Raw genomic sequence first — 22,691 nt, forward strand, 5'->3', positions numbered from 1 at the left:
CTTAACCTCAAACATGTGAAACTTCAATAGGTTACATAAATATGTCGAAAGTTTTTCAAAAATACGCTCTTAAATATTCCAATTGGATGCAAATCTAGATCTAAAATTTCCAATAGCGACAGAAAGTGGAAAAGTTTTCGTCTTTTTATTGTAAATATGATCACTTTTAGGTTATTGTTCCTGAAACTTTTTAACGTAGTTCTCTGCCAATTGTTGCTTTCAAAATCTTAAAAAAAAACCTTGAATTTCTCAAAGGAAAGCTTTTGATATGTTATTAAACAGTTTTGAAACCCAAAGGTTTTGTCTCAGATTCTAAAGTGTTAATAAACATTTTGAAAATTAACATAACCTAAAAGGAAAAAAGTATCTTTCTCAAAAAATTGGTTACCTAAAAATATCTGCTCACTCTGTTTAAATGCATTTGGACTTGCCCATAAAAAAACCGACGTTGAACTTTTCACTACGAGATGGTATTTTAGGTTAATTAAAACATAACCTCACATTTTTAAATAACTTTTTCATCAAATAAGACAATGAAAATAAGTATACAATATTTGGCAATATAAATTGACGGGAGAATTTATGTAATTCAAAAAAGATATTACAATTTAAAGTACGCTTCTCTAGGTTATGTTGTTTTGAGGTTATGTTTTAAGAAAAACTTCATTTTACGAAACAATGTGTCGTTTCTTTTTAACACCAAACAGCAACGTTTTTTAAAAGGCATTTTATACGCCAAATTTAATATAATAGGCGTGAATCATTTATTTCTCTAACTGATTGTTCTAGAATTTAGGGTTATGTGTGACCTAACCTCGAAAGAATTTTCAAAGTTCAATGTAACAAAAAAAATCTCAGGAATTCAAAAATATGCAATCTTTTTCACAGTATTTCGCAAAAGACATAAATTTTACAGGTTTTAATAAGAATTTTCCATAACATAACCTAAAATTGTTCGAATTAATATATTTTCCCAAGTAAGGGAATAAGGTCCATTGGAATAAAAAAAAATTGAAATATTGATAGTAACACTTACAGTTTAGATGGAATATGAACATTTTGCACCATATTTTCCTGGAATTGCGATGTCCTTCTGAAATATAAGTAAATCCCTCCACGTGGGTGTTTAACAAACACCTGAATGAGCAATGCTGCTATATCTAGAAATATTTATAAGTGTACACAGCGAGAGATAGGAATGGTCGCACAAAAAGGTGTCCCACTAGGTGAGATACGCAGGAGGATGGAATTGTGAGATGTGGAAATTAGAGGAAAACACTCTTGTCTGACTTCCCGCCAACAATGTCCTGAGGTGGTGGCTTTCACCTCTTCCCCAACGACTTGGAGCGGACACACTGAGGCGATGGGGGACACTCATTGCCATTTCCATACCAGTGATTGCTGGCACTCGTGGGGATCTTGGAACACGGTGCACCGGTGACTGGTGGGATCTGGGTTGTTGTACCACGACGCACCGTTGAGGTGAAGCTCGTGTCGCAGACTCCTGTGGCTGTCGAGTGGCCGGACCGGTGGGAGGATGGAGATTCACGGCAACAAAGGTATCGATGGTAGTACTGGCGGAAGACACCGGAGACACAGTACAGTGCAACTGGATTCGCACAAGAATTGAGGAAGCTGGAACGGTAATTGAATGTTAAAGATAATAAAAGAATGGTTTTGAAGGTATTCTCAAGAGGAAAACCCATCTTAGTCCTTGTTCCTTCTTCTTTAAACGTTATTTGCTTATGATTTATAATGAAATGAGGAATTTTATAAACCGCATATAAATTAAAATCTACCTCTGAAATAAGAAAAAAAAACCAAAATGATTTATAGTCAGTGACATGCTCCATTTCCATATTGACATTTTCTTAATGAAATGTGAAATATCCTGAATGTTCTGAATGAACAATTCATCATACATTGCAAAAAATTGGTTTGAAATGGCGGGAACAACTTTTTACCCAAACCGGAAATTGTTACTTTAATTTAACCTCAATGTAAATACGGTGGGGGTAGTTTAATGCATTTATTTTTTCATTAAAAATATATTACTTTGTTATAAAAGGCTTAGTGCTCTTCTGTATGATAAAGAGGTTATCCTGGAAATTGAGGTTATATTTGACCTAACCTCGAAACAAGTCGCCTTATGACAGAAAGTTTGAAAGTTCATTTAGCATGTAATATTCTTCTATGACTAAAGAGATCTATAATTTATTACAGAATTAAACAGATATCTCGGAAACGAATTAAAGAGGAGGATACATTATTTCAAGGTTATAATTTGTTATACAGTAGACTCTCGCTCAATCTGGTCTTTTCAATCGGGCGAAAAATTTTGTTGACAATTTTCACGTTTAATTATGAAGCTAATTTGCTTAAATTCGCTGTAGTTCTTCCTATTTTATCGTGATTCTTTATAATTGAACGCTTTTTGTACAATTTACAAAGGCTTTGATGCCCAAATATATCGATAAACCGGATGACATTTTGCCCCAAATGCCCAATTGAGAGAGAGTCTACTGTAAATAAAATATAAAACCTTTTTAATTAAATGTTATTTTGCTGTAGCTTTATTGATAGAAAATGTCCTTAGGGGACAGATTAAGAAATTCTGCCACACGATGTAAAAAATGACTCATATTTTTGAGGTTAGATTTAACATAACCTATTTTTTGTAAAATAATCCGTTAGTCAAATAAGATACTTGAAAGGGAAGTTCTAACAATTATGCAATTATGTTCATACAGCCAGTATAATTCACGTGCATTTCGTAAAAGAGTTGTGAAAACAATTGAGCTACATAAATTGCCCCATCCTTCTCTAAAAATGAATAAGAAAGTTAAAGTCATGGTTAGATACAATTGAAAAAGATAAATGGTTTATTTGCATTATTTAAGAAAATGCATTTCATCCCGTAAAATGACTAACGATCATTTTTGTGCGGATTGCTATATTGCATTTAATCTTTTAAGCACTGTAAAAAATCAGGTGTGCCTTACTGAAGAAGTTTTTTACCTTTTTATTTTAATCAAATTAGTCTATGTTTATTATAAATAAAAATGCAAAGAAAATGACAATTTTTCGATCCGTATAAAATTGATATTGTACAGTGATTATATTTCATTTAGTCATAATCGATACATTTTACCGTACAAGATGACGTGATTATATCTAAACTAAATAATTGTTATTCAATTTTGGACAAATATATAATAACCAATCTAATTGAACTATTTTTGGATGTAAAAATACCCCATTCACTCAAATATGGACCTCTTTTATGCGGCTATATAGAAGAAATATGTAAAGTCTTCGACATCATTTTTCTATAGATATTAGACATCTGTACTTTTTTATGGCGATAAATGCTCATTGGGTACCCAATGTATTTTTATCTATATTTTTATTTATTTTAAAATGTATTAAAAATGATTTTAGAGAAAAAAAAACATGATAAACTGTTTTCAAAGTTCCAAGCAAAACTTCTTAACACTAGACCTACAGACAGTTTTCGGTCGTTTTTCCTAGCGCGCTCGGTCAAATGACAGACCACGGTAGGTAGGATACTCAAAAAAAATCTTAGTAAAGAGGAAAAAAAATTAAAATTTGAGCACAGAAAAATATATTACTTGCATATTTTAAGAAATTCACAAAGTTTGATAGTGACATTGTACCGTTTAAATGTGTTAATTTAAAAAGTTTTTAAACCGGCCAATTTGACCGATCTTAGTAGGTTTAATGTTAAAAAAAAGTAACAAAAAATTACTTTTGTTTAATTAATTTTGAATTTATTGAATTAAGGAATTTTATAATGTATTAGGGTAAAGGCTCATAATTTTGGACAGTCTACTTATAAGCATCGATGTTCCAAGTTTGAAGCGTGATTATTTTCAACACTAATTAATTTGGACAACTTGGCTGTAAATTTGGACAGCTAATCCGCCTCAACAGGATGCCCATTGTTCTTCATTTCATGAACCAATCTTACCAAGTCCTCTTCCTGTTTATGTAAGGGAAAAATAATAATGCATGTCTAGAAATCCCCTTGCGGGAAGGCCTTGTTCCCTCTTGGAATGTTGTGCCAGGTTTGCGGAATCTTTGTTTTTTCCATTTTGTTTTTTTTACACTTTTGTTTTTCCCAGTTTGTCTTTGGAATTTTTGTCTTTGGATATCTTGTCTTTCATATATTTTAAACAAGCATATTAAATAAAATAATGATATTACAATGGTGTTTTTTGAAATTTTTAGTTTCGTCCTTCAGGGCAAAAGGCAATTTTCTGTGTTTTGAGAAATTTTTAGTTTCGTCCTTTGGGGCAAAGGGAAATTTTCTGTGGTTTAGGAAATTTTTAGTTTCGTCCTTTGGGACAAAGGGAAATTCTCTGTATTTTGGAAAGTTTTTAGTTTCGTCCTTTGGGGCAAATGGAAATTTCCTGAGAAAGTGAAATTTTTGGAAAGTTGTAAAATATACTTGTGCAAAATGTATGAAAGACAAGATTTCCAAAGACGAAGTTTCAAAAAAAAAACAAAAATTACCGAAGACAGATTCCAAAGACAAACTGGGAAAAACAAAAGTGTAAAAAACAAAATGGAAAATACGAAGATTCCCGACCCCGTTGTGCCAGCATTATTATTATTATTAATTGCTCACACTGAATTTTCAACAAAGCAAGTTTAACTCAAATAATATTCAAAATTTAAAGTTTTAGTGTTAAAATCTTCCAAAAAGAACAAATATTTAGATATAATTCATTATTCAGGAATTAATTGGAATAAAAATCCATAATTTTAATCAATTTATTTTTAGTGTCCAATTTTGCCTCAAAGTGTTCAAATTTAGAAACTGTCCAAAATTATGAGCCTTTTCCCTATTGCTTAATTATACATGCTCAACTTGTGAATTTTGGTAACGCAGACAAGTTTCCTGAATTTTACAAAAACAAGATTAATTAGGAGGGATCTAGAGAACCTTTTACCTAAAAAAAAACTATGCTAGGTTCTCTATCAAACTTGTGTAAAAATGGTAAAAATATTGTGTATTGTTGAGAAATCCTTCAGAGTAGGAATGTAGGAAATTTTAGGCCAGTCCTCCTCCACTACCAGTAGGGGAATTCTATAATTTTCGTGACATTTTCACGAGTGAGTTCGAAACCTGACAATGTCATTCGAGCTTTTTTTGTCATATCATATGAGTTCGAAAATGCAATTCATTGAATTTTTAATGAAATCCCTCTACTTGATGAATTTATGAAAATACAGTACGTCTTGGTTGATTTGTTTAACATAATTCATTGTCATTTGAATTGCCAGAAATCTCAAATATGTGGCTTCTGACAATACCACGTGAGCTGAAATGGCAATGTCACGGCTACAGAATCGCATTTTCGAAAAAGCTCTCCTAAGATTCGAACCCAATTTGTCATATGGCATGGCCAGACCGTTACAGAATTCCCCTCCAGGCTTAAGTATGCATTATAGCTACAGCATATTGGACAGTATTTTGGGGTTAAAATGGATATGGATTTTGGTGTGGTAGCATAGGGAAGTGAAGAGGAGTCACAAGCGTCCACCGCTGTCTTAGCGTTGGTGATCAACCTCCATAGTGAAACGGTGGAAAAGCTCTTTCGCAGGTTGTATATGTCAGGGAGAAGCATTTAGTTAATTAATTAATTTATTAGGAAGAAGCATTTTTTTCTAATTCCACAGAGAATGCTATTGACAAGCAAATTCCTGTACAAAAGGCTTATGTCCCCTATTTTATGTCTCTCCTCAATATTAATGCAGGCAAACAAATATTTTATTTCAATAAGCACTGTGTAAAATAGTAATCAAACATATTAAAGCTTATAGGATTCACCATATTTGTATTATAAAATAATTGAAGGTAGAAATCATAGAAATGCATTTCCCGGAGCTATACTTTGTTCAGCTTTCTATGTACAGAATGATTCTTTTATTTAACTTTATTTAAATTTGACACACTCAACTAATGAATGCTGGAAAATATGTTTTTGAATTAAAATCTTGTGCTGCGTGAAAATTATATTAAATAGCATTGAAAATTCCTTCTGACAAAATTCATGCTATTGTTGAAAAAAAAAATTACTTAATTTGGAACTAGGGAATAAATAGCTAAATTCCTCTTAAAATACCATTCACTCAGTAAGGTAAAGTACCCTTTATTCGACCGGTTCCTCTATTCGACCGGTAGATTTATTTATTCAATTTAATTATATTTGCTATAATATTTTGTGTATGATCTAACATTAATAGGTCAATTATTCTTTAAATAATACGAATCAGTGACAAATTCATAGAAATTAATGAAATTCACCATCAAATATTCAAAAATTGACCCACCGGTCGAATAGAGGAACCCGGTCGAGTAAGGGTACTTTACCTTAATTCAATTATAAAATGAGTGTTTCGTTGTTTTGTAATTGAATTTTAATTGAAGCATTACAGAGGATAATTCAACAATAAAATTTCTCACCTAAAACAGAATCCAACTATCCTGAAAACATGCCATACTTCATCATATTCATCCTCGGCATTGGGATACAAGTGAAACCACATTTGAAAGATATGATGTGGGAGGAAACAGACGATAAATACTGCAAAGAGAAGTGAAGTAGAAATAATTCCAAAAAACTCCTTCATATTCAGTCAGTTGGAAAAAGAATTTCAAGAGAGGTAAGTGTGAAATATATATCTTCAAGTTCTTTTTTTAATATCACCCATTTTTGTCAATTGTGAAAATGAGGGGTGAAAAATTCAAGCCCGGAAGCTGGGTTATATTTTGGACAAATTGAAATTTTAAGTACCATATTGTTATGGAGAATGGTCTCCAAAATAACCCAAAATAATGCGCAAAGTTACCCTGATATGATGCTCCCTTGAAATTATTCAAATGAGATTTTGCTCACCAATAACAAAAGTCACCACCATTCTTGCCACATGTCTTCTAGCTCGTGCTTGAGAACGGCTCTGAGCTTTTTTTTTATTTTGTGAAAGAAAGAACAATAGGGAAAAAGTTGAATAATGAATAAAATGAGCAATAAGATATAAATCTTACAAAAAAATATTTTTATTGGGCAATTAGTGAGACAATTTTTATGACTTACCAGGCATTTCTCGAGCACTCAAATGGAGACGTCTAGCCATTAGTGCATACAGAATACCAATAATCGTCAACGGAAGGAAGTAGTAGGTCACAGCTTTTCCAATTACAGCATATCTGCGTGCAAAAGAAATTTACACTTGAGCAATAAATTGCAATAAGAGAAAAAAACTAGAAGAAATGGCAAAATCTCTGCATGATACAAAACATTTCTTGGAATTTAATCTTTGAAATTCAATAACACTCTCAGCTTGGATTATTATGATAGAAAATATCATTGAGTAAATAGATCTTCAGCTTTGCAATTCCTCACAAGAATTTTACCCACAGGAAAGTAAGGAAAGTTAATGTGTACCAGAAAAATTTACAGAACTTTCCAACAACACAAACCTAACATATTTTATTTTTGTGCAAAGTTTCTTAGAAATCTTAATTCCAATTTCATTAATTTTATAAAGTTACCAGAACTATACAGGTAAACACAATTTTGTTCACTATCATAATTATTGAATCTTCTTAAGAACCCTTACAAAGTGTATCCTTACAAAATAATAATATTACATAAATACAGTGTATTCTTTACGTTATTGAAATGGCAAAATCTTTTTGGTCAGTAAAAAATTCAAATTGATCAGTAAAAAATAAAATATGGTCAGTAAAAAAATAAATATGGTCAGTAAAAAACTTTTAAAAAAATCAGTAAAAAATTAAATTTGGTCAGTAAAAAGTCAAATTTGGTCAGTAATGCCTCTGGCACACCTTTTAGCTCGGAATAATTTCAAGAAATCAAATTTTGCATCCCTATCTTTCTCAACAGATTTGCATAAGTCTATCCCACTCTTTCAGTCTCAAAATTTGACTGAACTAAATTTAATTTGGTGTGATGTTCAAAAGAAGAAGACTGCGAAACAGTAGGATACATATGCAAAGTTCTTAAGAAAGAACGGGATGTGAATTTCGATTATATGAACTTTTCTTGATCTAAAAGGTGTGACAGAGCCATAAAAAATCAAATTTGGTCAGTAAAAAATTAAATATGGTCAGTAAAAAACTTTTAAAAAATCGGAAAAAATTAAATTTGGCCAGTAAAAAATAAAATTTGGCCTGTGAAAAGTCAAATTTGGTCAGTAAAAAATAAAATTTGGTCAGTAATAAATAAAATTTGGTCAGTAATAAAAAAATTTAGTCAGTATAAAATAAAAATTTGGTCAGTAAAAAATCGAATTCGGTCGGAGAAAAGTCAAATTTGGTTGGTAAAAAGTCAAATTCGGTCAGTAATTTTTTTTTAAATCAGTAAAATATGAAATTTAATCAGTGGAAAATTAAATATGATCAGTGAATAATAATTTTGTGAATAAAAAACTAAAAGGAAATCAATAAAAGTTAAAACTTTGCATATCCGGATAAAAAGTATTGCACATTTCGTATTGCGGAAACTTCATATTTTAGTACATTTCGTATTTTACCATTTCGTATTTCATATTTCGTCTTTCCTAAATTTTGTACAAAAATTAAACAGGTGCTACTGATAACTTTTCAAAGCACAGAAAATTTCCCTTTGCCTCAACAGGCGATACAGATAACTTCCTGAAGCACAGAAAATTTGATTTTTTACTGATCAGTTTCTTTATTTTTTACTGGCCATTTTTATATTTTACCGATCAAATTTCATTTTTTACTGATCAATTTTGATTTTTCACTGACCAAATTTGATTTTTTTACTGACCAAATTTGACTTTACCGACCAAATTTGACTTTTATCCGACCGAATTTGATTTTCTACTGACCAAATTTTATTTTACACCTCAAGAGTAATTTAATTGAATTTAGTATAAAAATTATTTATCGGTTATGAACCGGTTCATTACCGATTCACCTTACCGAATCACTTGATAAATGCGCTCTCGAGTGTTTTTTTAATCTTGGACCTTGAAAAAGCGTTCTTAGGAATGATTCAACGGTATTTTCGTAAATATATGGATAAAATGTCCGCCTGGGTGCTCTGTTTTCGTTTGAACCTCAATTTCGAGGTTAAAAAACAATCTGAGTGAAAAGTTGTACATGGATGAAAATGTATCTAATAAAATTGTCTATCAAACCCACAAAACAGATTGTTAGGGACAGTCCTATTTTTCGAGATATTTTTGATTAAATTTGCTAAAAAGTTCGATTTTTCCACGTTTTCTGACATATATGAGGCTACAGCGCCCCTGGTGTCAGTTGCACAAACTCAATCTGTTCAAAGGATTATCGGGCATGTAAAGGAGAACAAATGTTCCCATATTAAGAAATAAATCGGTTCAACAGAATCGGAGATATAGGCACCAAAGTATCAAAAAACGGCAAAAACGGTTTTACCTAGATTCCAAGCGCAAAATCCAAATGAAATCAAAATGATAAGTATTTTCGTAAATCATTTGACCCTAGCAATATAAAAAAAAGCATGAGAACCCAGGGACAAAAAAAAGTTTAAAATTGTTGCACAGTGTTATTGTATATATTTTTTTCTTATTTCTGTGAAAGGAATGGAATAAAATTTTTATAATACTAAAGCAATACCTAAACCTCATGTTCACAAGAATTATTCATTTAATAAGACTTTTCATTAAAAATTACGTCACGCTGCTCAATCTATTACAAGAGGCCAAACGCTTCGAGATAGAGATGTGAGATCTCTGGGGAACCCACCTTTAATTTTTCAATATTTTTTCTTTAAACTTTAGAAAACATTTTAGTGTTCTTTACTGTTTTTCATCGCACTTTATACGTATATGTAAAGCGAAACATATTATAGATGATGTAGAAAAATGAATCACGTTTATCTCATAATAAATTATTATATTTTCCTTCATATATTCTTGAGAAGAAGTTTATGGAGTTTCAGTTTATAAAACAGAACGCAGTATTTAGGAAAAATCTGAAAGAAAATACAGTAGACTCTCTCTCAATCGGGCATATGGGGCAAAATGTCATTCAAATTATCGAGAGATTTGAGCATCAAAATCATTATAAATTCCACAAAAAGTGCTCAAATTTTAAGAATCAAGATAAAACAAGGAGAAATACAGTGAATTTGAATAAATTTGCTTTAAAATCAAACGTGAAAATCGTCAACAAAATTTTGCGCAAGATTGAAAAAGAGCCGATTGAGCGAGAGTCTACTGTATATAATGCCCAGCGCACAATAAATTTTGTTTGTAAACATGTTTTTAAAATTTCAAATGAGAGAGAGCGAGATTACTAGATCTCGCTTTCATTCACTCTCACTCAAATGTCAAAAACATGTTTACAAAACAAAAATTATTGTGCGTTGGACATAACCTAAAAGGATTATAAAAACCAATTTTTTAAACATAATAAATTTAATTTGCGTGTTTCAAAAAAGTTATGATTATCCACAAAATATATGTATCTGCATGCCTTATCCATATGGAGAAAGATTTTCTGTATAAAATGAACATTCTGTGTACAAATAAGATTTATAAGTATCATTAGGTATATTCAAGGAAATGTCATTGAATATATTAAAGTAAATAGTATTGAAGATTATTATCTCTATATTGCGGAGCGTTTATTCATTCTCAATACATTAACATATTTGCTAACTCTTCCTTCCAAAAATTTTCTTAAGGCATTATTTTATGTTGGCACGTTTTTCCACTCCGTCTACTTTACATCCAACAGCATTTATTCTTTGCCACCCATTTGAGACAGTTGACTACACAATAAATCAATACCACGTATCAGTTTACATTTTGTGTGTAAATAAATATTATTAAACTACGTTGCGAATTAATTGTTTGAATTTAAATGATATCCTGAAACAAGACTAAAGTTGGGAACGATGGATCAAAATGGGAAACTTACATCGTCACGTTTTCCTCCCTTTTAGTACGATTTACCATCATTTCTGTAGCATCTGGAACATCTTTCCTTGTATCATACTTATGTAGATTTTAGACCTCATTCACCAAAACAATGTATGATAATTAATTTATACATATACTCCGGAGTAGGATGAAGTATTGAAAAATATATACTTATGAGAACGATGTATTCTACCGTAGCAAGTTTTCCCTTGAATTTTCCAGATCTTGAAAATGAATTCAAGCAATTCAAGTGCCGAGGAATATGTTTAAGTTTGTAGGTAGTATTTTGTAAAGTTGTTAATTGGCTGTGAAAGACGGCATCAAGTAAGGGAAAACACTCGTACGTTCCCAGAAATAAAACGATTTAGAACAATTTTGATTTATGGCTTTATACCTGAATTAGAAAAGTCATTTTGTTAAACTGCAACACTTTGATTGAAACAAGTTCTTTAATCCTCTGTTGTATTTAAGTTATTTAAACTTTATCAGACTTTGCAATGAAATACAAAGTATTTAATAGAGATTATGCATCTTAAGCCTTAAACAAAACTTTGTGAAAATATTTAATGTGTGTATCTAATGCATCTCACTCTGTAACTCTTCTTCAAAATTTATTGGCCCTTTTCATAGGATATAGCAAGTGCAAGAATATTCACAAAATTCCTAAACATCTCTACAAGAGTTTGTCCTTCTTCTTCAAATCCCATTACTCATGGTATATATACACATGACATAAAATCTCTTAACTGTTCTGTAGACAATAGTTTTATTTCCCAAAATCACAGAGAGGGCCACAAGGAATTTCACTCAAATTAGTTATATTGTCTTCAAAGTACTTTTACAGATTATCAAAGTCTGAACTACCAAAGTTGTTTCTCCTAAATTCCAAATTGACTAATGCCCTAGACTAGACACACTTACGACTTAAACTGAGAGATGACTTAAAGTAATTCAAAATAATGATTTGACTAAATTCCTATCAATTTCCCACCAACTAAGCCTTTTTCTCAGCTTAAGCCGAGCGATGGATTAGTCAGAAACTGATAGAAATATAATATGTTTATAATTTTGATTATAATTACGTTAAACCGTCTCGTGGCATAAGTCGTAAGTGTTTAGTCGTAAACCTGAATAAAGTCTTTAATTTAGTTCCATAGAAAATTTCGAAAATACGATATCTCCGAGCACTCACAACTGGAGTTTCCCCATGAGAAAAGACATTTAAAAATCCGTTTCGAAGATCAAAACTTCTCGTTTTGTCCGCGTGGTGGCTGAGGTATTTCCTATTTAAATTTCAAAGTACAGTAGAGTTCCTCAAATTTGAACATTTGGGGGGTATAGATGACATTTCTCACTCCTCAAATTTGAACGATATTTTCAAAAACATAACGGAATTCATGTGAAATACACTTTCCGTAAATTAAGATAAACAACTTTAGAGAATATATCAATGTAATTTATTGTGAAATAAATGGAATTTGTTGCGGAAGTTAATATAAAACGATAATATTGAGGAAATACCAGAGAAAAATGGCACTCCACGCAAAACTTTCTTCGCATAACCTCAAATTTTGCATTTTGAACTCAACTGTCGTTCAAATTTGAGGAGTTCAAATTTGAGGAACTCTACTGTACACCTCATAGCAAAATTCCATTGAAATTCCAGTGGAAAACTAGCGTCCAAATTGCAATAATCCGTGTAATTTGGAGTCAGAAATTCCATTGGAATCATAGCTCTCCATGGAATTTCAGGTACTATCCACTGGAATTCCAGCGTTAAATTCCGCAGAACTCCGCGGAACATTTATATGGAAAATCAAACGTGAATCGTCCGCAGGATAAGCTGCAGTAATCCTATGGAAATTTCTACTATATTTCCATAGGGTTTTCCATGGTTTTTTTCCACTTTTTTTCTCGAATGTCAAGCAAATTAAATGGTTTTGTGAGAACATGAATAATTTGTTTCCAAACCTTCCACAAACATTTTTAGTGACTCCTGCGACAAATTATAATAAAATTAATTATACGACACTGCGTTTCGTGTAGATAATAGCGAACTGATTACATTAAATAGGTTGCCAACCTAAAATAAGACTGGTTTTATCTAATTTAATGTGTATTTTATTTAGGAAAAAAATATTTTTTTACAAAATAGTTTTTTATTATCTAAAGTGGTAATTCGTTATCGCTGGTTTATTAAAATGTACGTACATCCCCGTGATATTTGCTAAAAAAAATCCACATATAATCCACTCCACATACATTTCCATGGAAGTATTCCACAGAAAAAATCCTCTATAAATCCATGGGATTTTCCTTGGAATCTGTTATGGAAAATTTCTAAGGAATTTTTCAAGGAAAACTACTGGAAAATTCCGAGGAATTTTTAGCTTGTTATTCCTATTCCGCGTTATTTTGCTATTCGGCAGTCAAGTTCCTCTAATTCTAAAGACGGTTAAATTCAAAATGTTTTTTAGAGGTTATCTGAAGAAAAGTCGAGTTACCCAAATTCAGTTTGCAAATAAAAATCATTTTTTCTTCGTTGTTTGCTAGATATTACCAAATAAAAAAAAAGAGGAAATAGCGGAAAGTGGGGCACCATCGCACATGGAGAAGCACCGACCACTGTTACCGTAGATGCAGGTGACTTTATCGTCCGTGGGTGGCTTTGTCCCCTACTGTTCGTAAGTTTTTCTTTAATTCTAACCGATAAATCCTTTCACCGATTAGACATCTTAGATCAGACCGGTAGTGACCATCCCTAACTGCTAGGATTAAACTAAAGCTTAGGAGCAGGACGGGGCAAAGTCACCTACGGAGGCCAAAGTCACCCGCATATACGGTAGTTTTTTAAAATTAGATATTAGACTTCAGAGGATGAAATTCACATGAATACCTAGATACTAGGGGAAAGTGCCCATGATTGATACCATTGGAAGCTTCGTAATGACTAAATTTTTCCTATGTTTCTCAATAAACGTGACTCCGCAATATTTTAAAAACTGGCCACTTTCCCATAGTTTTTAAAATATGGTTGCGATGAGTCACATATATATTGTGAAACATAGAAAATTTAGTCATTACGAAGCTTCCAATGGTATCAAGCATGGGTACTTTCCTCTATAGGGATGCTACACTGAAAGAATGGTCGTCTCGTCATAGTCCAAGTAGAGGGAAGTTTACCTTGGAAATTGAGATTTTTCATCTATTTTCAAATAAAATTGAGCCTTATCGTGATATAATTTAGGTGCAGAAACAGATTGAGAAGCTAAATTACATTGTGATATGGCACAGTTCCACTTAAACATAGACTGGTGAAAAAAAAAGGATCAAATTGATCCAAATTTGATTCTTTTGCAAAGGATGGATCAAATTTCAAACTTTGAATGCACTTTTATTATAATAGAACATGTTAATGTGATCCATCCTTTGCAAAAGGATCAAATTTGGATCAATTTGGTTCTTTTATTTTTACCAAGTGTAAAAGAAAAGCAATGAAAAAACAAAAAGCCCAGTATCTTTACTGTGATAGTGTCACTTTGTTCTCAAGAATTATAATACTAGAGGTTTTTTTCATTGACAAGATGTTGCATTGAATCACATTTTCGAAAATGTTTACGATTTATCACTGACATTTTTACATGACTTTTGATAAGAGAACGGTAAGGGTTCATGACTTGAGGATTTCGAAATAACTTACAAATTAAATGTGTTCTGAGTTGCAAGCATTCTGAACCGGAGTGTCTTGTAAAAGAATCTCAGCTACCAAAGGATTATCTGGGTTTTTTACTCACTTACATTATTATGTTACCATATAAAGTATTTGACTTTGGATGCAAGTAAGAGATAAATTTTATGACTCATATAAAATGAGATTTCAAATGTTATTTAGCAAATAGACCATGATGTCCTTTTGACAAAATTCATAAATCATGAAAGGATCATAAATCCCTCCCAATGATACTATTCACTCCATGAGTGATTTTCCCAAAGAAATGATTCATTGGATTGCAAATAAGCAAATTATTTCTCTTTTAACGTAAATAAAGACTTATTATAGCTTAAATTAATTTTCCACAAAACTCTCATAATTCCCTAATGATTTATTAATTTATTAAATAAAGATTAAATCAATTGATGTATTTAAGCACTCCTATAATAATTTGTTTACCAACCAAACTATTAATTTACTGACCAAACTTGTTAATTCCACTCCTAATGAATTTATGTCTGCTTATAATTTGTGTATGGATCATGAGGGGTATAAATATATTATAACGTGCTTTACTCTCAACAATAATTGTGTTCTGTTCAAATAAACAATATATTTGTTTTAATATTAAGTGAGAAGACTGTCAAATTCATGTACAGACAAGAAAAGAGAGTTTAAAAAACTGTTCCTAATGCCTCCGGCACACCTTTTAGATCAGGAAAACTTTATGAATGATTTCGATATCGAATTTTCGAAGATCAAACTTTAATCACTTTGAAGGGCCTATTGAAACGATTTGCTTAATATTCTTGCTTAAGCAACTCCTTATCACTTTAATCTTTCCGTACAGAAGTAGATCTTGAAAAATTCGAAAATCTATTTGAAGATCCAAAAAAGAGACTTTCTTACTTCTTAATACTTTCGCAAGGTGGCGGAAGTTACATCCTGTTCGAATTTCGAAGTGCTCAAGTGTCAAAATATGTCGGTCTTCACATTGTTGTGAGGAAAAAAACTGAACAACGACATTTACTGTTCTCGCCCCAGTATTTAATCACTCCATAATCACTGAGTAACTCCTTTGCGAGCTTTTTAATGTGATATTTGATAAATTTTCCCCAACTTGTTCGAAAATTTAGTATGAAAATTCGAAATTGAATTTGAATTCTTCGAACTTCAACGACTTTTTGTGCAAATAGAGTTCCATTTACCTTTCATCCAAGACACTATTGGAGAATCAAAATCTACTTGTGAGCAGGCTCAATCGGTAGTAAAGTGGTATGTACCCACAAAGCATGCGAAAAATGAATACACGGATAGCTCTTTCTTGTGAGTTCGAGCAATCGCCAAAGCTGGGACGCTTTGCCATGCCTTTCTTTTCTGAAACACTAACAACATTTTCCTCGATGTGCAGGAACTATTGTCTTCCATAGATGGTGCTGGCAACTGTTCTGAATTTCTGTTCTCAAGCAGTTACCATTTTCATAATGAAGCTAAATCCCAACTTCTATCTCACAATTTAACACTAAACCTATTCGAAAGTATGATTTTTGCAGGCTTCTGAACTTGAGAAATTCAAATGTTGAAAGTTAGTAGCCTCATGTTAATAGCCCTCTGCTCTAACTTTAGTCAATAAGTGGGATGTGCATGTGTATAACCGACATAAAGCTTTATGATTAATATACCACTGTATTAAGAAAATGATGAAAATATCGTGTCTCAACAATTTCTGGGAAATCCTAATTCTCTACATTGGCACGCAAAAGTCTCCCAAAATGAATTGTGCCAAGAGTAATGCAAAATCAGTCACGCGTCTGCCAATTAATTAAATATATCATGCGGGCAAGGCGAGAAAATATTGTGAAAGAAGTGAAAAGTAAAAAGAAAAGTAATCAAACTTTTGTCTTATTTGGTAGTTTCAAAGGACATTTCGTGAACTTTCAGACCAAATTACATGATTCTCGTGTTCAACAATTTAATTTTGTATTCCTAAGGACGTGTCAAATGGAAAAGTGTCCTCCCTTTATTCTGTGGTAAACATTGATCCTTGGAATATACCTCATTATAACAAGATAAAAGATGTCAATTGTGGGGCATGGAGACTTCTATTGTTAGATTAAGAAGCTTCAAGCATAAGATGATTACATCCTTTCCCATCCTTTTTGCCTCAAGCAACTTTTGTTGAGTTTTATAGTATTTCTAAGATACATTGATTTCAAATAGCCTCTAAAACATTCCAAATCTCTTCTGGTATTCCCCATAAATTGGCATTTTGTTAAAGATGCAGTCTACAGTCTTCCTCTCAACTCTTAAACTTATAAGCAATTTCCAATAGATTTGTGAATTTAAAGGGACAACTTTTCAACAACTTACACCAAATTTAATTCTATTGAGTGAGTTCCAGAAAGTTCTGCCACTAAAAAGAAATTTTGTCCAAAAAAAAGAAAAGGATCAAATTGAAATTATGCGCAACAAAAAAAGAAATCGTGGCAGAAGTCGTTTGCCAGAACGACGCAACTCTTTGTTTCAATTTATTTTGGAATAATAGAGGATGGTGTTAAGTGAAAAGGAAATTAGAAAACAACTTTCGGTTAAATTATCCTCTTTTGACAACGAACACGAAGTATTTTCATGCAACAATATGCCAAAATGAGATTGCTTTCACAGAGAGAAGGAATTCATTAAGAAAATCAATGTTTAGAATCGTTGATTTTAAATAATATACTCCATGACTTTCAGCTTTTCCGCACTTTCCGCATTTTTATTAAATAATGTGGTAATGTCAGAAAAGTTTCTGCCAAATACTCATTATTTTCTATTCAGCTGAAAAATAATTTTCTTGAAACTTCGCGTGAAAATTGTCAAATTCATATTAGAACAAAATGAATAAAATTGTCGACTAAAAGCTGAGAGCAGTTACCAGCGACACTAGTAAGTATGATCCTTTACACGCAGAAAAAAAAATTTCTTAAAATAGTTCGTAATTTTTTTTTATGGTTCTGTTCACTAACAACCTTTCGAAGAGATAAAGCTACTTCAAAGCCAAGCCAAATCTATTCGAAAATCCACCGGAAGTCTAAAGTGCAAGTTCACGTATTCGCCGCTTTAGCGTTGATTGTTCTAACATTTCGAATTTCGGTATTCTTCACACTTCAATCGTCAAAAATGTTAACAACAATGTGTAAAAGTTTGCTGCAAAAAGTGAATTTTCTGTAGTTTTGTGAAATTTCAGGATGGCAGAACGTTTGAATTGCGATTTTCCTAAAATAAATGTATTTTTGACGAACTTGTTCACTTTTACAATACAATACCATTTACCATTTTTTACAATACCAACAATTCAATACAATACAATTGACCTTCTAATTTTTTTTTAATTTCTCCATCTTTCTTCCTGACAATCGATTTTCCTTTTTCAGATTATAAAATTCGTCTATTTATCACAATATAAATTTCCAAATAGGGAATAAAACATTTGATAAAAAAACAAATTTAATATTTTTTAATTCAATCTGTTAATGATATTTTGGAAATACAGTGCGTCTTGATTGATTTCTTTTATAAAATCCATTGTCATTTGAATTGCCAAAGGCCTCAAATATGTGACTTCTGACAATGTTAAGGCTACAACATCACATTTTCGAAAAAGCTCTCCGGAGATTGGAACGCAATTTGTCACATTGCATTGCCAGAGTGTTACAGAATTCCCCTACTGGAATTTCTTTTTCACGTGCTTATGCTTGGAAAAGTTAATGCTTTTTGCACCGGTATATCTCATCGTTGTTTAGCATCTCCAAGAGAAATGCTTTAAATTCACAATTCTCATATTGTATTGTTAATTAATTGTAGGAATTCAACATTAACATAGAAACTGAAATGAACTCACCGTCAAATATTCTGTCATTCTGAAATTCCACAAAACTACACAAAAATTCACTTTTTGCAGCAAACGTTTACGCACTGTTGTTGAAATTGTTAACGATTGAAATGTCAAGAACACCGAAAATTCGAAATAGTACAATAGCCAGCGCTAACACGGCGAATATGTAAACTTGCACTTTAAGCTTCCGGTCGATTTTCGAATAGATTTGGCTTGGCTCGAAAGATTTTTACTAAAGGGAACCACTATCCTTCATTTACATAATGATGCTGTTCCAATGAGAAATGAAAAGAGAAAATCTTTCTCATGAACAGTTTTTTTTTAGTACTTTACTGTTCTCAGGTGTTTCTGCAAAATTGACTTTTTTGTTGGTTTGTGTCACGACTACTTTGTGATTTTAGAATACGGCGTGGCGTCGGGTAAAACAGTCGAGACAGGGTCCAACAGAAAGAAAAGTCGATAATGTGGAAGCAATTGAGAACAGTAAAGTGCTTAAAAAATATTCTTTTTCATAGGAATATAACTGCAATACTTATATATTTTAAAGTTGTACCTGTTGCAGCTTTTTTATTCAGGAGTTCTTACTTACAACGATATAATCTAAGGGACTCTCTTATTGTGTTTACTTAGAGGCAATTTCCGTCAAAAATTGCCTTTTTTCAAAAATTCTTACGTTTCTGCCTACAAGGCTAGGGTAAATTTTCTTTAAAAAGACCTTTTTTTCAAAGAAATTGCTCCTAGTGTGTAGAGACCATTACACACTGTAAAAGGTTTTCATAAATATTTGTCATATTGAAGAAAATTGTATACGTCTGTGTAGGGCAAACTATCAAATTCTTTCACTAATGCTAATGAGTCTGTTCAGTAATAACCTTTCGAAGGGGCAAAGCGACTCCAAAGCCAAATCAAACCTACTTGAAAATCGATCGGAAGGGTAAAGTGAAAGTTCACATATTCGCCGCTTTATCGCTCTGTTCTTACATTTCGAATTTTCGATAGCCTTGACACTTCAATTTTCAAAAACGTCATAAAATTTCCGAATGTAAGAAAATTTGAATTTCAATCTCATTGCAATAAATCTTCTTTTCATGAACCTATTCACTGTTATGTAACTCGTCGGTTTAAGATTTCGAGCTTCCTAAGGGGCTTTTAGGTAAGTTCCTTCTGTATACCTTCGAATCAGTATTATTACTGAATGTACTGAACGTAAGGAATATGGCAGAGGTGTGCAAAAACCGTTGAAAACCGAATAAACGTCAAAATAAGTTTGTTCTGGTTCTGGTGTTTTAACCATTGACGTACATGTTTCATTTGACGTGTATTCGGTTTTAACGGTTCTTGCACGCCTCTGGAATATGGACATAAATGTCTCTAACGTTTATAAGTCATAAGCTCAAACCGATAAAAGTTCTCAAATGATTCCTTGAAGAATATTTGTAAATAAAATGATACACTTACGTTATGAATCAATAAAATGATACACTTACCTTCTATAAGTGTGTTTAAAGTCGTCTTCTTCTGGTCCAAATGGATCACAAATCGATATAGTTTTATTCGGGGAGACAGCCCTTTCCACAACTGTTGACCTAATAACAACGGGAAGGGCGACGACAATTGCAATAATCCAAATCATAACAGCAGTGAAAACAGTCAGTGGTTTGGTCTGTTCGATGGACCAATATTAACATTAGTAAAATCATGGTAGAGCAATTATGGGCAAAATGACTAGAATACCGCTCACCTGAAGCTTCCTCAATGGATTGACGATGGCACAATATCTTTCACCTGAGAGTGCAGTCAGTGTGAAGACTGACACCCCAATGGATACATCTTTGGCAAATTCTGAAATGCGACACAAAGTCTCACCCCAAGGCCAATATTCGATGGTATAGATGATTGATGTGAGTGGGACGCAGATGAGAATCACGAGAAGGTCAGCAAGTGCCAGGGAGAAGATGTAGGTGTTTGGAATGTTTCTCATTGCTCGGTGCCTTATGAACACCACAACCAGGGTTCCATTACCCAGAACACCAACGACAAAAATAATTGAAAATACTACAGGTACGATGTAGGTTTCTGGTCGGTCTGGATATGGTGTGTAGTCATCACCAGTTAGATTTCTGACTCTTGGCGCTTCAGATGTGAACGTTTGATCCGTGGTCATGAACCCTTCCTCAGATATATTGAGAAATGATTCACCTATCAAACCTTCGTCCATTTCTCTGACCACTCTGTCGTCTTTGCAATGTTGAGCCTATTGAATACAAAATTGAAATTTGATATGACTAAATCGTAAATGTATTATCATATCAATGACATTTTGCGGAGATTAAACTGTTGTATATTAAACAATTACAATCAGTATAAATTAATTGGATCAACTGACCAAATATTAGAGGAAGTTAAATCACTATTTTGAAAGGACATTGAGTGATTTATTTACAAATTCCAATTAATACTATCCCAAAAATAAATTAGTAAGCTTTTCAGAAGAGGCATTCACAATTTATACAATTTCAAAACCAAAATCGAAATTAAATGAAATTGTACCAGGATATAGAAAGTATTTTTTTTCGAATTTCGAAGTGTCATATGAGTATCAACTGTGAACATATGTATCAGTTTTCATTTTTCTTGTGGAAAATCAATGTAGCGCGACTAATACAGTAGACTTTCGCAAATTCGGCTCTTTTAAGATCGGGCTACTTTTCAATTCGGGCAGCAGTTACATTTGAAAAAAGTTTGTTGTCATTTTTCAAGTTTGATTATGATTATCAATTGAATCAAATATGCTCAAATTTGGCATGGTTTGTCTTAGTTTTGATGTGATTTTGCATTATTAAGGGATTTTCATGCAATTTACGTTATATGAGTGTGTAAACTCAATATCTATATGCACATGAATAAAAAATCGTTGCATTTCAAAAAGTTTGTCGCCCGAATATCTGTCTAATTCGGCTGACATTTCGGTCTCATATGCCCGAATTTGAGAGAGTCTACTGTACTCCTGTCTCAATATAATTTCCTTTAATCACTGAGTAATTCTTCTAACAGCTCGTGGCACATCAGAAACTTTCCCAATTTTCTGTCAAAAGTTTAATTTGAAAACTCGAAATTCAGTTTGAATTTTTCAAATATGAACGACTTTCTGTGCAAATAAATTTCCATTTACATTTTAACAGAGACTCTTCTGAAGCATCTCGGTGTGAGTCAACCGAGCGAACCCAATCCAATCTGTGCAGTCAAGAAATGATTACCCTTTTAAAATACAACTAAGCCTTTGAGTTTTCCTAAACCAATTATTATGGCTTTTCGCTTTTTTATATCCTCATTTTCCATTGAAGAAAGATTCTATTGTATTTTTGCATTTTTTTCTGTATGAAGTCGCGAACATTAACTTCATTCTCATCCCTCATTTATGCAGTTTGCTTGCATTATTATGTAATTCAATTTCCACTTCATGACAGTAACAAATTGGACATTTTCCGTTTCTTCTTATGTGACATGTATTAAAGACAATGTTAATATACTTTTGCATGTGATTTCATTGGAAATGGATATTACAATACAAGTATATGATGCTTTCATTTTAACTGACACCCAATCAAAGAAATGAAAAGAGAAGAATATCCACCTCGAACGAATTGGATGCAAATAAGAATGATAGGGACATGAATATCGTAGTGAAATAATGAAAATGGTAATGAAATTTCAGTATTGAAATAAATATTAGGTGAGATTCTTAACAATCTCACCTACTATAATCCTAACAAAATTTCATGTCGTCCGATCGACCTCAAATTTGGCCAAAATGTGTTTCGCCACTTCCTGATCACGAATATATATGTGGCTATTTTACGTTCCCGGCCGGCCGGCCGGCTGGCCGGCCGGCCGGCCGGCCGGCCGCTCTTTGGAGCTTAATAGCTCCTAAACTAAAAAAGATATCGACTTGCGGTTTTCGGCAAAGGTTATATATCGGGTGAAAATTGCAACTTGGTGCATAGACCCCCCACCCCCCACCCCTCCTTCCGCCATTTTGAAGACCCCCCTTTTTTTGTTTTCTCAATTGCTCCGCCCCTATGGCATTCAGCGGACTCAAATTTTAGTATGTTA

At 32.5% G+C, this 22,691-nt stretch overlaps 1 protein-coding gene across 1 annotated transcript in view; it reads right to left on the reverse strand.

Moving 5' to 3' along the window:
- Nucleotides 1-922: 922 nt before the first annotated feature.
- LOC129802096 (neuropeptide CCHamide-2 receptor-like) overlaps nt 923-22,691 on the reverse strand; it is a 36,131-nt gene continuing 14,362 nt past the window's right edge. The window contains exons 2-7 of the mRNA XM_055847665.1: nt 20,320-20,832; nt 20,066-20,241; nt 7,125-7,237; nt 6,927-6,992; nt 6,494-6,614; nt 923-1,635 (exon numbers count right to left, since the gene is read on the reverse strand). Of these exons, the coding sequence (XP_055703640.1) occupies nt 1,323-1,635; nt 6,494-6,614; nt 6,927-6,992; nt 7,125-7,237; nt 20,066-20,241; nt 20,320-20,796 (1,266 nt within the window). The 5' untranslated portion in view covers nt 20,797-20,832 and the 3' untranslated portion in view covers nt 923-1,322. The remainder of the gene's footprint in view (nt 1,636-6,493; nt 6,615-6,926; nt 6,993-7,124; nt 7,238-20,065; nt 20,242-20,319; nt 20,833-22,691) is intronic.

The sequence above is a fragment of the Phlebotomus papatasi genome, chromosome 2 (genome assembly GCF_024763615.1).
Source record: "Phlebotomus papatasi isolate M1 chromosome 2, Ppap_2.1, whole genome shotgun sequence".
Taxonomy (NCBI): Eukaryota; Metazoa; Arthropoda; class Insecta; order Diptera; family Psychodidae; genus Phlebotomus; species Phlebotomus papatasi.